Source organism: Wyeomyia smithii, chromosome 1, assembly GCF_029784165.1.
Source record: "Wyeomyia smithii strain HCP4-BCI-WySm-NY-G18 chromosome 1, ASM2978416v1, whole genome shotgun sequence".
NCBI classification, from domain to species: Eukaryota; Metazoa; Arthropoda; class Insecta; order Diptera; family Culicidae; genus Wyeomyia; species Wyeomyia smithii.
This window is the reverse complement of record NC_073694.1, coordinates 131,654,681-131,671,132: the sequence shown is the minus strand read 5'-3', so window position 1 is coordinate 131,671,132 and position 16,452 is coordinate 131,654,681. Positions and strand designations below refer to the sequence as shown.

The window sequence follows — 16,452 nt, the reverse complement described above, 5'->3', positions numbered from 1 at the left end:
TCGATACTTTGGGGATTATGGAATGTAACCACCTTCCCAATTCCCCTCTGGACCAAGCATTTTGCCAACTGATGATCGTATTCTGACGTACAATTGCGGAAAATTCATTAAAAGCAATTGGTCTTTCATAAATATCACCGTTTGTTGCGCCCACCTTAGCCAAAGAGTCCGCTTTCTCATTGCCCGGTATCGAGCAGTGAGAAGGGACCCACGCTAAGGTAATCTGAAACGATTTTTCGGATAAAGCACTCAGATGTTCCCGTATTTTCCCCAGGAAATACGGAGAGTGCTTAACATCTTTCATCGATCGGAGAGCCTCAATGGAACTGAGACTGTCCGTAAAGATGAAATAATGGTCCGTGGGCATTTTTTCGATAATCCCTAGGGTGTACTGAATTGCAGCCAATTCTGCGACGTAAACAGAAGCAGGATTATCAAGCTTATTGAAAATACCGAAGCCAGTGGACCCATCAAGAAGTGATCCGTCAGGGTAGTACATATTGTCGCAGTTGATGTTTCGATATTTATTGGAAAATTTTTTAGGGATCTGCTGCACGCGTAAATGATCCGGGATTCCACGAGTTTCTTCTATCATGGATGTATCGAAAAACACAGTAGAATCAGAAGTATTTGATAAGTCGACACGATTTGGAATATTCGAAGAATGGTTAATATTTTGGGACATGTGATTGAAATACAATGTCATAAAACGGGTTTGAGAATTAAGTTCGAATAACCTTTCAAAATTTTCAATCACGGGACGGTTCAAGACCTCACATTTGATAAGAATACGAGAAGACAGGCTCCAAAAGCGGTTTTTCAATGGTAGTACTCCAACTAAGACCTCCAAACTCATCGTATGGGTCGATTGCATGCAACCTAAGGCGATACGCAAACAACGATATTGTATTCGCTCCAGTTTGATCAGATGTGTGTTTGCTGCGGAGCGGAAGCAGAAACACCCGTATTCAATAACAGACAATATCGTTGTTTGGTAAAGCCTTATAAGGTCTCCTGGATGGGCTCCCCACCATTGTCCGGTTATTGTACGAATAAAATTCACTCTTTGTTGACATTTTTTCATCAGATACCTCACGTGACAACCCCAGGTGCCTTTAGAGTCGAACCAGATACCAAGATATTTGTGTACCAAAACCTGAGAAATCGTTTTACCCTTTAATTGTGTTTGAAGCTGAGCAGGTTCATGCCTTCTAGAAAAAACTACTATCTCAGTCTTCTCCGGAGAGAATTCGATACCTAGCTGTAAAGCCCAAGCAGACAAATTGTCCAAGGTATCTTGCAATGGTCCTTGCAAATCGGCAGCTTTGGCTCCTGTAACAGAGATTACACTGTCGTCTGCAAGTTGTCTTATCGTGCATGAATTTGCCAGACATTCGTCGATGTCATTTACATAAAAGTTGTAAAGAAGGGGGCTTAAACATGAGCCCTGGGGAAGACCCATGTAGCTAATGCGAAAAGTTTCCAAATCGCCGTGCGTAAAATGCATGTGCTTTTCGGACAACAAATTGTGCAAAAAATTGTTTAAAATTGGAGAAAATCCTTGTCGGTGAAGTTTGCCCGAAAGAATGTCAATAGAAACGGAATCAAAAGCCCCCTTAATGTCCAAGAACGCAGACGCCATTTGTTCTTTGTGAGCATACGCCAGCTAAATATCTGTTGAAAGCAACGCAAGACAATCATTCGACCCTTTGGCACGGCGGAAGCCAAACTGAGTATCTGATAGTAGACCATTTGATTCGACCCAATGGTCTAAACGACGGAGTATCATTTTTTCCATCAATTTCCGCATACAGGATAGCATTGCAATCGGCCTATAAGAGTTGTGATCAGAAGCTGGTTTCCCTGGTTTTTGGATGGCGATCACCTTCACTTGCCTCCAATCCTGCGGTACAATGTTTTGCTCCAGGAACTTATTGAACAAGTTCAACAAGCGCCTCTTGGCATTGCCGGGTAGATTCTTCAACAAGTTGAATTTGATTCTATCTAACCCAGGCGCGTTATTGTTACAGGACAGGAGGGCAACTGAAAATTCTGCCATCGTAAAAGGTGATTCTATCGCGTCGTGGCCCGGAGACGCATCACGAACAATATTTTGCTCAGGAACAGAGTCCGGACATACTTTCCTGGCAAAATCAAATATCCACCTACTTGAAGACTCCTCGCTTTCGTTGACCGTTACGCGATTCCGCATTCTTCGGGCTGTGTTCCAAAGAGTGCTCATCGATGTCTCCCTCGACGTCTCGTTCACGAACCGACGCCAATATCCGCGTTTCTTTGCTTTAGCCAAGCTTTTAAGCTTGGTATCAAGCTCCGAATACCGTAAATAGTCGCCAGGTATACCTCCCTTCTGGTAGGCCAAAAACGCGTCGGATCTTTGCGTGTAGACATCGGAGCACTCTTGGTCCCACCACGGAGTGGGAGGCCGTTCTTTAATCGTTACGCCGGGATATTTCTTCGTTTGGGCTTGCAACGCGGCGTCGAGAATCAAGCCCGCGAGGTGGTTGTATTCTTCAAGTGGTGGATGATGTTGAATCGAATCGACCGCTTTTGAAATCATTTCCTCGTATAACTTTCAATCGACATTCCGTGTGAGGTCATACGGAATGTCAACTGGTCGCATGCGAGTTGACCCGTTATTAATTGAAATAAGAATAGGCAAATGGTCGCTACCGTGAGGATCGAGGATTACCTTCCATGTGCAATCCAACCGTAGCGACGTCGAACATAAGGATAGAACCAAAGCGCTTGGGCGCGCTGGAGGTTTCGGGATACGTGTCATTTCGCCGTTGTTTAAAATAGTCATGTCGAAGTCATCGCAAAGGTTATAGATTAAAGAGGAGCGGTTATCATTGTAAGGGGAACCCCAAGCCACGCCATGAGAGTTGAAGTCTCCCAAAATCAAACGTGGCGAGGGAAGAAGTTCTATTAAATCAAAGAGCAGCCGTTGCCCAACCTGTGCTCTGGGAGGAATATATATTGAGGCAATACAAAGCTCTTTACCTTGTATTGTCATTTGACATGCGACAACTTCGATGCCTGGAATCGAGGGGAGGTTAATACGATAGAAAGAATAGCACTTCATAATCCCTAAAAGTACTCCTCCATATGGGGTGTCTCGATCAAGGCGAATAATATTAAAATCATGGAAGTTGAGATCAATATTTGAAGTAAGCCAAGTTTCACAAAGGGAAAATGCATCGCATTTGTTTTTATTTATCAAAACTTTAAACGAATCAATTTTTTGTAAAATACTTCTACAATTCCACTGTAAGACAGAGATAGAATCCTTCATATACGCAGTTGAATTAGGCATCGAAGGATACAACCGCTGCAAGGAGGGGCCATTGGGCAGTCAACTGCTTCAAAAATGATCTTACTGTTGGGAGAAATGCTGTAAGAAAAATTTTAATTGGATCGGGTACATTGAAATTTTCAAAAATCCAGTCCACAATGTCAGAAAATTTCACTAATCCAGAGTTTGTTTCATCAACTGGATGTGCAAAAGGAACAACTGGGGTTTTAAATGTTCCTGGCAGTGCTGGGAACTCCTTCTGGGACTTTAAATTTGCAAGCCCAGGAGGAGTTTGCTTCGGTTTTTCCGCAGCACTGTTTGGTTTGCTTGTAACTTTCATTTCACTTTGAGAAATCTTAGGACCTTTTCTGGGAAGTTTAGGAGAGGAAATATTTTTCCTCTTTCTAGACTCCCCAGGATTGGCGTAAGATGTTCCCGCTGGTGAATCGTCAGAATCGGTTTCATCAGAGGACAACAGATCATAAGGGTTTGATGTAATAGTAGAAGTGGTAACGGTCTTCTTCAGCATCTCAGCGTAAGAACGCTTCGAACGCTCTTTGAGAGACCTCTTTATTTTATCCCTGTGCTGCATGTACACCGCACATGTCGAGAGCTCATGCTGACTCTCCCCACAGTGAATGCATTTTTCAGCATTTTTACTGCAGGAATCATCCGCATGATTCTCCCCACACTTGCCACAACGTGCCTTATTGCAGCAGTAGGCGGCGGTGTGGCCTAACTGCTTACAATTCAGGCAGTTCATGACGCGAGGCACATATAATCGCACAGGGAGACGAACCCGGTGGATCGAGACGTGGCTTGGTAGCGCTGACCCGGCGAACGTAACTCGAAACGAATCTGACGGGGTGTATACTGTTTTGCCACCGATGATCGATGCTGACCGCAATTGCTTGCAGTCGAGCACCTTTACATCGGGACAGGTTTTGTTTTTAAAGCACCCTTTGGCACTTGCCAGTATACACTCGACGGACAGACTCGAATCGGTTATGACACCGTCGATCTCCACGTCTCGTGCGGGTATGTAAACGCGATACTCGCGTGTGAAGAGCTCAGAGCAAGCTATATCGTTGGCCTCTTTCAGGTTACTGACCACGACACGGAGCTTGTTAGGCCGGACCTTGGAAATTTCGGTCACGCCCTTGTACTCCTTCGTCAGGTCTTTAGAAATCTGCAAGAGGTTCAACTGTTTCGATTTCGGTCCCGCCTTTGGCCGAAAATAGACAGTATAGCTGCCCTGGGCTCCGTCTGGGTAAAGCCTGGGGCGAGGGGGGACTGAAGAATGAACAGGGGAGGGGGTAACAGAAGGGTCAGGGTCAGAGGGGTTCGGGGATGGTGGCGCGGGAGGCGAGGGATCTACATCCATCCCGCCAAGTCTAGTGCACTAGCGCCGACAAGAGCACGTACCTTTTTACTTCTCCCTTCCAGTAAGGTTGGTTGTCCGATCGTTCGAAGTTGCAGCCGTTACAGCCAGCAGCACCAATACAGCAGCACCAAACAGCCACCAGCAGCGAGCCAGGTGTGAGATCACTCCACACAGCGATACAACTCACTGTCAACCGATGGCTTCTTCTTTTTCCTGTTTTGTGTCTCGTCCACTGCTGTAGCACAATTCAGCCAGCAGCCAAATCGGCTTACGCACCAGCTGGTAGTCACGATGCGAAACAGTTGCACAAAGGCGCGACCTTGAACCCGGATTTATTTCACTCGACCAGGCAAACAATGCCAATACTTGTTCACACGTCTTTTGTTTTATATTCTATCGGAGCGATCACCGATCACACGTCCGATACTGATGCGTGTTCGGCACAGAATGACATCTGACCTTTGTTTAGCAACATTTGATTAGATTCCAAATTTCATGTTGCTGTTCTCGTAAACAGAGTATTGTTGCTGACACCACCTACGAAGTTGTGCAGCTGTTTATGCTATGCTATGCTAATTCTGTTGTTACAAATCAATGGCTCTTGGATCAAGGTAGTTGTTAAGGTACTAAATATAACTATATACTAAAATATAACATACACCAATATCATGACGAAGCATCCCCAAAATACGGTGGAAACGGCGCTTTAATTTTGGAAATTTACAATTTGCTTTAATTCTTGGTTGGATTCCGAATGGGCCAATAGCTGCTATCAACATGCTTGCATACCTGCTGCAAAAGTCATTATTTGAAACATGCAAGGTATCAAATGTGTCATCCGACTTCGTTATCTTATTCCTTAGGATCGATATAGGTGTTAAAAGCGATTGGTAATTTTTGTACGCGGTTTCCATTTACACGAAGATTATGATAATTCTGTGTGGTGATATCTGGACATTTCGGAAGGACACAGTCATGAGTCCAATGGGCTTTTCGGTATTTATGAAAAAAATGGGCTTTTCGTCACGAGTCGACAAAACAACGCCTAAGAGCAAGCGCACCGGTGAGTTGCCATTTGAGTTGCTATTTTCACAACGCTGGCCGTTGCTATTTTGGATAGCAAGCGATTTTCGCACCGGTCGTTGCTTATGGGGATTACCAATTCCACTATTTCTTTTTCACACCGGCAGTTGCCAATTTCTGAAGACCGTCACTAGCCAGCGTTGGCAAAATGTTTGTTCGTGATGTATTTCGATTATTTTTTGCGGATCTAGTAATAACCAACTTATTCGTCAGTCAATCGTTTCCGGAATGATCTACGTTCTTTCTACTTCATAAAATGTTCCCTCCATTTCACATAACTTTGTTTCCGTTCTCCCAAGTTATCGATAACATAATTCCTTTGCAGATTTTTTTACTTGTGCGTACATAAATTTTTTCATCCTTATATGTTTATTTAAAGAAATTCCATAAACTGGGCACGTCCCGCAACGTTGGCTTAAATGACTATTCTACTGAAAGCTGGCGAACTGTCATAAGTTGTATTCTGTATTTCATGCTGTCTCGGTTCCCACAGTTTGCTATTATTATTTGAAAATTTGCCGCTAAAAAGAACTTAAATATAGAACGCGTAAATTGTTTTCGATTATTTGATTGATTCTAGTGATGAAGAAAGTGATTTCGCAAAACAAAGATTCGGGGCGACTTTCAGCCTAGTAAATACCCAAAAAAAACCGCCATACGGAGGAAGGTGCCATCCAGCGTTTTAACAACGGTCTATACCGATGACCATTTCCAACGCCGCTTTCGAACGCATCTCAGGTTTTTTTTTGAAACAGCGGTAAAGGAGAAAAGTGGTTTTTTATACAACGACCGAACGAAACGGGAAAATAGTTGGTAATACTCCCGAGCAGATTTGCTTAAACCTTCCAGGTTTATTGAATAATATTGGCCAATCTTGTGAGGATTTGAGCTTTCCGCATCGTTTAGGTTGCAGACCAAAATGCCCACCAAAATGGTCATCTCAATAAAAAAAAACCGTTACAAAATGTTTACCTGCCCGAAAAAACACCCTGTGCAAAATTTCAGCTCAATCGGAAATAAAATTGAGTAGTGATTCACGCCGACACTTGCGTCCTACGTGTTTAACAAGCGAGGCAAAACGCTTCGTCTTCCGAAGCCGACCAATAGAGTCCGCATTCGAAACACTCATCATCTTCGTAATATTATTACGAACATTCACTATCGAGCACAAAAAAACAACAGTTTGACATTTCATCAAATAGCAACGATTCAGCTCGTTGCTATCGCGTTGCCAAATTTAATAACTCGCTACTACCCGAGGTGAGGATTGTTATTTCCCAAACCAACATAGCAACGCCCGGTGCGGTTGCCGCGTTATGGTGGGAGTTGCCAAACTAGCTTTAGAAACTTCAATTTAGTCACTGGTGGGCTTGCTCTAAGTCATTACAATATAGGATTTTCGAAGTTTTCGGGAGCCGTGGCACTCCCTCTTTAAATCCAGCTAGGATTGTATTCATGTGTTCCATGTTTTTATATTTCTTTAAAAAGTCTAATCTAAGATTTTTCAAATATATTATAGGTTACAAAAATCGGCATCTCCTGGATTCGATGATAATGTTTAGATCACTGTTGCAGATATAAAGGATTGAATCAATTTAGTGTGATGGAGTTTATAACTATGTCAAATCCAAACGGTTCCATTAGTGGCACGATGTCCTCTATAACGATCAATTACACTGCATCTTTCGCGAATGTTTACAATGAAATTTACGTGAATCTGCAGATTGTCAATGGAAATCAGCTGAACATTAGCGAGCGCTTCGTGGTGAACGCTGCAGGTAATGCATCCTTTATGATCAGAACAAACGCAGCTAACAATGAAGACAGCATCAGAACGAACACCAGTAAGGAATGTGGTTGGTTATGTTTGTCATGGGAAAAAATGTTGCTAGTAGTACTTTTCTGTACGTTGATTATTGTGACGGTGATTGGAAACACGCTAGTGATTTTATCAGTCGCCACTACTCGCCGCCTCCGGACTGTGACAAACTGTTTTGTGATGAGTCTAGCCGTAGCTGACTGGTTGGTAGGAATTTTTGTGATGCCACCCGCGGTAATGCTCTTCGTTGTAGGTAAGTGTGGAAGAATTTGAGCTGCAACCTTCTGAGTTCACCTCAGAATTTGACTGAAATTTATTGCCGATAATTGGTAAAGTGGCACATGCTGCAAAAAAATATATATGTAAATATTAAAGAAATTGTACAGTAAATTAACACAGACTAACAAACATAGTCATGCTTTGAGCAAATTGTAAATAAAATCATCATTTGGATGGTTGGAGTAGTTTACGTAAGTAACAATAGCAGAAGTTTACGTAAGTAACAATAGCACCATTTGCAGTATTCGCGCTGCGTTCTGTATTTCGATAGCAGCGCTAGCGTACGTGCATATGTCAAATTGGGAACCATAAAAAATGTGTGAGATTGTATGCAGCGCTCCAGACGGAGTTGTCACGCGACGATTGTTATTTGACTGGAAATTTTAAATGATCATATTTTTGTACCGAATGAGCTGGGTTATACCTGTTAGTCTAACGTAACGGGTAACGTATTACGCGGTTTATTAAATAGAAAAAAAAGTTTATAAATAGAGTAAAAGAAATTTTTTAAGTACTGAAAACTGATGTTTTGTTACATTATTGAATTATTTTACTATCGTGAATTGTATAAATAATAATAAACCGATATCGTTTCGATTCTTAATCACTATCACGTTCACATCGTTTCGAAACAATCACCTACATCTAGAAAAATGGCAGTTGGGTTGGATACTGTGCGACATCTGGATATCCCTTGACGTACTTCTTTGTACCGCATCTATTCTGAGCCTATGTGCAATCAGCGTTGATAGGTGAGTAAAGTTTACACAGGTAGCATTTTTATATCGGAAGTACATGAGAACAAAAACAATTTCCTCTATCCAGATACTTGGCCGTCACGCAACCTTTGACGTACTCGAAGCGGAGGCGTTCGAAACGTTTGGCATTGATAATGATCTTTGTTGTATGGCTAGTAGCATTAGCCATCACTTGTCCTCCTATTCTCGGGTGGTAGGTAATTACACTGATTAAACTGTTTGCACTTAACTATAAATAGAAGAAACACAGCCTTTGTCAGTATGCAGTAATAGTCAGCTTTCTGTTAGAATGTACAATTTGCTGTCAATTGTCAACTTTAAATAACCTCTAATGAAGCATCAACTGAACATTGTGTCTACGTAAATATTAGTAAAACATCAAATTTCTTGCTTTTTTGTTCACAACAGGTATGATCAGGGTCGAAAGCGAAATGAATGCATGTACAATCAAAACAAAGGTTACGTCGTGTTTTCTGCAATGGGCTCATTCTTCATCCCAATGACTGTGATGTTGTACGTGTACTCCAAAATATGCTGTGTGCTCACATCTCGGCAACACCGAATGTCACGAACAGAGGTTGATTAATGAATAGTTTGTTTACCTTCCGATTACCATTGATTCTTGGCTGCACTTAGCAGTCAAGCATGTAGCAATTAATATCATTTCGGGCAACGTTGCTGATTAGGTTGATGTATTATTTTCTATCTTTATAGGCCACAGAAAAATCTTGTGATTTAGATGTTGATTACAATACTTCCGAAAATGATACTAGCCCAAAGTCGGGAGACTACGTTGGCAGGACGAACTCAACTGCCTACACTCAATCGCATCAAACGCTATATGAGTTTCTAAGTTCGGCTAGAGCCACCCCCAATGCACCTAGGCAACAACAGAAAGCGACAAGATTAATAACATCAGGTCCAACACCTAGTAATGCCAGCGGAATCGCAAAGTATTCCAACAATTATGAGATGCAACCGATCCATTCCGTTCAGTTCAGTGCCAGTCAACTATCGCTAGCAGAATCTTGTGTTTCTAACGTGACTCTCAATAATACCAGTAAATTTAGACTTACCGGAAAACGCATACCCATTCGAATTTCATCTTTGAAACGTGAAACGAAAACGGCTCAAACACTCAGCATGGTGATGGGTGGATTTATTGCATGTTGGTTACCATTCTTCATCTACTATCTCCTGATGCCGTTTCTGCCAGAATCCTCCAAGAGTGCCGATCTGATGGCTTTCCTGACTTGGCTAGGTTGGATAAACAGTGCTATCAACCCATTTATTTATGCCTTTTACAACGTGGACTTTCGGATTGCTTTCTGGCGCTTGACGATAAGAAAACTTCACAAAAATAAACACAACTTAGCTCTTTTCCGACCGTAGACTTAAGCTGAAGAAAGAAAATACGCTGAAATTTTGTTGAAAGAAATCCTCACAAAAAAATTGATGCTCCTGTTGTGTTTGTTTTGTTATCAACGTACCTACCACCTCCTTCCTGAGTAATTAATAGCAGTTATAGTAAAACCTGATGACCCGAATTATGACTTCTCAAAGAATTGTCTCACAACCTACAGGGTAAAAAGCGAAAAAACACACATCGCTATGAAAATAAAGAGGATTGTTTTGGGGTTGGAGTGAACACCTATATAATATATCGCATGAATGTATTGCTTGAAAAAAAAAACACATAGATAAAAAAATTGATAACTCAACAATTGAAAATGAAATAAAATTTGAAAAGGAGAGTTTGCGCTATTTCCGGGCTTAATATTTTTAAAAGAAAACTTTCAACGTATGTTTTTGATGTTAAAGTTGTCCATAAAACTGATATTGGAGGTGAATGCTACATTGTTGAAACAATGAAGGATTATAAGCGTCCCATTCAGTATCCATGACTGTTAGCCTGTGAAACAACCTTCATCAGTGTCCGCCTTTCTTATTTTCATTATAGGGTAGGTGAACCAGTTATGGCAAATGCACCAGATATGGCTATATCGCTTTCGGGCCATAACTGGTTTTTTGCCATAACTGCCAACCGGTACTCCTCCCCTATTATTCAATAATAAATGAAAATTTCAAGTGATTCTCTAAATTCCAATTACAAAGGCCTTTTTCAAATTGATTATTCCTCAAAATATTATATAGGGTATCGAACGTCTTCGTCAGTTTTTCTGCAGCAGTCTTATGCAAAAGGGGGCCGAAGAAAACCACTGACGAAGACGTTCGATACCCTATATATTCTCTCTATTCTTTTTTTCCTGTGAGAAAACAATCTTCGATTCATTTGGCATAAACGGGTCAAAGACATAGGCTGGAAATTCTTTGGCCTACAAATAAAAAACGATAATTATTACAAAAAAAAACTCCTCCATATAGAGTAGTGCACTGACTGTAGTTGGTAGTAGAAGCCTTTTAAAATTGTCGATTGTTTCTAACTCCATCTCTTCATTGGAGCGGAATCGCTTCCCAAGAGCAACATTTTCAGCCGAAAACAATGAAATAGTTGCTGGCTAATGCGGGGATCGGGGAATCAGTTTGTAGTGTAATACTTGCAATTTATTGGTCGTATCGCGAGCAGAACGAGCGGGAGCGTTGTCTTGGTGAAAGAGCACTTTTTTCTCTGTCATATGCGACCGTCTCGCCTTTATTGCAACATACAACGTAAAATAATATTGTATATTGATTGTTTTTCCATGTTCAAGGAAGTCGTTAAATATTATGACCTGCGAGTTCTAAAAATTACCGGCCAGCACTTAACCTGCGTTTCTGGGGCGCTTCGTAGCAGTCGAAAACCATTTCGCCGACTCCTGATTGAATTGTGGGGGATCCATGTTTTTCAGCTCTCACTAACCATTGCCAAAATTCCATTCTATTGCGTGTAATGGATCGTCGAAAATTTAACATGTTGGTCTCTTTGATCAATTGTTGAGAAACGCAGCTCCCAATGTGCTCACAGCTTCTTCATGTGTGAATGATATGACCTACGCGATGCCCATGGTTTTACAAGCTAGCACAATTTTAAGTTGCCGTAATTTAGCGTGATATCAAATCTCGGTAATTTACTGTCGAGAACCGCACCACTAAGTGTTTAGTTGAAGAAAATGACAGCTGTCACATTTTTTTCATAAATTCTACCTTACTGAAACAATATAATCAGTGATTTCGGTAAGAAATCTCGGTAGTGTTACTGAATCATTTTTTTCATAATTTTTTCTTTGTTGAATTCTCACCAAATTGAGGCGAATTTGGATCTCTGTATGAAGGGATTGTCTGAGCTATGCACAAAAAATGAATCCTAATCTAACTTTATCTTTAAATCGCCTCGACCTCTCAACGAACAAATTTATCTTTAAAATAATTTCGATCATACTAGTAGCTTTTTACCAATAAATATGTCATTTTTGATTACGTAATCTACAATACTGAATATAGTAATATTTTGTTGTAGATTGGCGTGGATATGCTCCTCAAGAAATTTTGCATGATGGCTTTAAACATTGTATCGGGTTACCAGTTATCTCTAACCCATGCTATGCGGCGTAAAAATTATTTTGATCCGGCAGTGAACGCCCACAGCACAACTCTACGCACGCCATAAAATCAGTGACGTATGCTATAATAAGCTCTTGTTTTCCTATCGGCATTATTGTGTACAATATTTTATGCAAGATGCATGATGAGGGGATGTTTTACCATTATAAAGAAAGAACGTTTTTCACATTCTACTGCTGGCACCGAAATCATTTCCACATCCGGCAGCGCAGGTGTATATCGGCGTGCTATTAGTTCACATCATTGGAATATTACAAATCGGTCCTTCAACAGTCATGTGCACGGTTTAAGTTTTATCTTCAATTAAAAATACAAAAATTGAAAATACATGCGATCATTTCTCCACATTTAATAACTTTAATAAAATAAATCGTCGTCATAACCACTATTACGAAACGATCTTAACTAAATGCTTAACGTTGAAAATGTACAACAAGCTGTTAAGAGAGTCTTCTCATCAGTCGGAGATGAATTTCCTTAATTTATTTTGAGGTAAATAATGATTTAAATGATTTAAATATGGTTTATTTGACACGGCACGATACAATTTTAAGTTTAACTGAGCCAAGTACACTTTTTTATTAATTCTAGATTAGCGGGAAAAGGAGGGAGGCACTTTTTTTATTTCTCGCGGCCGACTACGAGCTAGTGGGGATTAAAGGTGAGGGGAGGGGAGATACAATTCTTGCTTAAAACAAATTAAGATATATGATCTATTTGTGTTTCGACTGGTGTTCTTTTTGTTTTTCAAACATAGATTCAGGCTCTTCGTGTTCGTGTCTCCAGCGTCGTATACGGGTATTCTGACGAATAGACAAAAGAATATTAAATGTTGAGTGTTCTCTGACGCAAAATGCTATAAAATTCATCATAAGCAATTGGTCTTACATAAATATCGCCATCAATAGCACCCACCTTAGCTAAAGCGGCAGCCTTTTCATTGCCCGGGATGGAACAATGAGAAGGGACCCACGCTAAGGTAACCCGGTAATTTTTATCTGTTAAAGCACTTAAAAACCGCCGTATTTTCCCCAGGAAATACGGGGTGTGCTTCACAGTCTTCATCGATCGCAGAGCCTCAATGGCACTGAGACTGTCTGTGAAGATGAAGTAGTGGTCTATGAGCAGGGTTTCGATGATCCCAAGAGAATACTGAATAGCAGCAAATTCTGCGACGTTTTCTCCGGAGAGAATTCGATACCCAGCTTAAGAGCCCATTCAGACAAATTGTCTAAGGTATCTTGCAATGGTCCTTGCAGATCGCTAGCCTCGCTACCAGTAATGGATACAACGCTATCGTCTGCAAGTTGCCTTAGCGTGCATGAATTTGCAAGACATTCATCGATGTCATTGACGTAAAAATTATATAAGAGAGGACTTAAACATGAGCCCTGGGGAAGGCTTATTCGGGAAGTTGTCGAATCGCCATGTTAGAAATACATATGCTTTTCTGACAACAAATTGAGCAAAAAGTTATTCAAATTTGGTGAAAGTCCCTGCGAATGGAGTTTCGCGCTTAAAACTTCTACAGAGACAGAGTCAAAAGCCCCCTTAATATCCAAGAACACAGAAGCCATTTGCTCTTTTCGAGCAACTGCGAGTTGAATTTCAGTAGAAAGCAACGCTAGGCAATCGTTCGTCCCTTTGCCCCGGCGAAAGCCAAATTGAGTATCTGAAAGTAAACCGTTTGTTTCGACCCATTTGTCTAACCGTAAGAGGATCATTTTCTCCATTAATTTCCGGAGGCAAGAGAGCATCGCAATCGGCCTATATGAATTGTGATCAGAGGCAGGTTTCCCGGGTTTCCGAATAGCAATGACTTTCACCTCCCTCCAGTCATGCGGAACAATATTTAGCTCAAGAAACTTGTTGAACAAATTCAACAAGCGTCTTTTTGCAGAGTCGGGTAGATTCTTCAACAGGTTAAATTTTATTCTATCTAACCCTGGAGCCTTATTGTTGCACGACAGGAGAGCCATTGAAAATTCCAACATCGAAAATGGAGGCTCTTCCGTTATTACTAAAAACGCGTCGCGAAAGGTTTTCTGTTCTGGTACAGAGTCCGGACAGACCTTCTTGGCAAAATCGAGTATCCAGCGATCTGAATACTCCTCACTCTCATTCGAAACGTCACGGTTCCGCATGCGCCTGGCGGTATCCCAAAGAGTGCTCATCGCTGTTTCCCTCGACAACGCGTTTACGAACCGCCGCCAGTACCCGCGTTTTTTCGCCTTTACTAAGCTCTTCATCTGCCTGCCCAGTGCCTCGTACTTTCGAAGTAGGTTGACAGTGCCGTACTCCCGATAGTTCTTATACGCCGCGGACCTTCGCGCGTACAGCTCAGAGCACTCTTTGTCCCACCATTTGTTGGGAGGGCGCTGCCTAATCGTTACCCCGGGTATCGGTTTCGTCTGAGCTTGAGTCGCGGCGTCGATTATCAAGCCAGCTAAGAACGCGTATTCTTCCTCCAGAGGAAGTTCCTCGTGAGTCTCGATAGATTCCGCTATAAAAGACTCATAACGCTTCCAATCAATATTACGTGTAAGGTCGTAGGAAATATTGATTGGGTCCGGGGGAGTAGAACCATTAGCAATTGATATAACGATTGGAAGATGATCACTACCGTGGGGATCGTTCCCATAGCGTTCCCATAGCGAACAGTGAGAGTTAAAATCTCCCAAAATCAAAAAAGGTGCGGGAAGCATTTCTGCTATATCAAGGAGTTGCCTCTGTTCAATCCGCGCGGACGGGGGAATATATAACGAAACAAGGCAAAGGTCTTTTCCATTCATATTCGTTTGAATGGCAACAACTTCAATATTCGAGATCGAGGGGAGGTCGATTCTGAAAAAAGAATAGCACTTTTTGATCCCTAAAAGTACCCCTCCGCCGTGTGAGTCTCGATCTCGACGAATGATGTTAAAATCGTGGAAGTTAAGTTGGTCATTTGAATTGAGAAAAGTTTCACAGAACGCGAACGCATCACAATTGTATGTGTTTATCAAATGTGAAAATAAATCGAATTTGGGGATGATACTTCTGCAGTTCCACTGTAACACAGTGACAAAATTCCTAACCTCTTTCGACGTATTAGTCATCGAAAGATACGATAGCTGAAATGAGGGGCCAAGTTGCTGTGAGTTGCTTCAAATAGGTTTTCACTGTAGGGAGAAGGGCAAGAAGAATGTTTTGAAGGGGATCTGGTATGTTGAATGTTTTAAATATCCAGTCCACAATATCAGAGAATTTTATGAACCCTGTTTCTTTTATGTCTTCTGATCGAGAAATGGGTGCACGAGGGGTTTTTGGTGCCCCAGGAAGCGGTGAGTACTCCTGGTTTGATTTGAAATTAAAACCGGGGGGTACTTGCTTCGGTTTTTCTTCACCGCTTCCTTTTTGTGTTGTCTTATTGGTCATTCCGCTAGGGGTTATCTTACGACCTTTGCGAGAAAGATTAGGAGAGTTGAGCATTCTCCTCTTCCTGGATCCCTCTGGCAAGGCATAAGAACACCCTTCGACGGGATCGTCAGATGTACCCTCATCGGTTGGCAAAAAGGAAAAGATGTTTCCTGTCGAGGGTGGCTCAGCCCTCTTAAGCATTTCTGCAAAAGAGCGCTTTGATTGTTCCTTAAGGGAACGCTTAATTTTTTCCTCGCGCTGTTTGTACGCGGGACACGCCGAAAGGTCATGCCGAGTTCCCTCGCAGTTAAGACACTTTTCAGTATCCTCACTGCAAGCGGTCTTAGCATGATTGCCTTCGCACTTGCTGCAGCGTGCCTTGTTGCAGCAGTAGGTGGCTGTATGACTTAACTGCTTGCAGTTTTTGCAATGCATGACCCGCGGTACGAACAGGCGTACAGGCAGACGAACCCTGTCCAAAGAGATGTAGTTCGGCAGTGCGGATCCGGCGAATGTTACACGGAAGGAATCCGAAGGGAGGAATTTCTCCTTCCCTTCTTCGATGGATACTGAATGCAATTGCTTGACATCCAGTATCTTTACATCTTGAATCAGGGGGTTCTTGAAGCAGCCAACCCCGTGACGCAAAATGTCATCGACCGTGAGGCTTCCTTCGGTAACCACACCGTCGATCTCCACGTCCTTGGCAGGGATGTAAACGCGGTACTCTCTTGTAAAGAGCTCGTAGCTAGCAATTTCGTTTGCTTGCTTCAAGCTACTCACGACAACTCGCAGTTTGTTCGGCCTCACCTTCGTAATCTCGGTTACGGCCGAAAACTGTTTTGCCAGGTCTTTG

The 16,452-nt window shown here is 41.9% G+C and overlaps 1 protein-coding gene across 16 annotated transcripts in view; it reads left to right on the top strand.

Annotated features, from left to right (window-relative positions):
• Positions 1-10,265, top strand: part of LOC129717631 (probable G-protein coupled receptor No18) — a 28,213-nt gene extending 17,948 nt beyond the window's left edge. For 8 of the 16 annotated variants that reach the window (XM_055667681.1, XM_055667680.1, XM_055667676.1 and 5 more), the window contains exons 2-6: positions 7,300-7,852; positions 8,528-8,630; positions 8,704-8,829; positions 9,045-9,213; positions 9,351-10,265. In XM_055667681.1, coding sequence (XP_055523656.1) covers positions 7,384-7,852; positions 8,528-8,630; positions 8,704-8,829; positions 9,045-9,213; positions 9,351-10,028 — 1,545 coding nt within the window. In that variant the 5' untranslated portion in view covers positions 7,300-7,383 and the 3' untranslated portion in view covers positions 10,029-10,265. Of the gene's footprint in view, positions 1-5,308; positions 7,853-8,527; positions 8,631-8,703; positions 8,830-9,044; positions 9,214-9,350 lie in introns of all 16 variants that reach the window. The other 8 variants (XM_055667673.1, XM_055667668.1, XM_055667678.1 and 5 more) reach the window with 5 other exon arrangements.
• Positions 10,266-16,452: the final 6,187 nt, after the last annotated feature.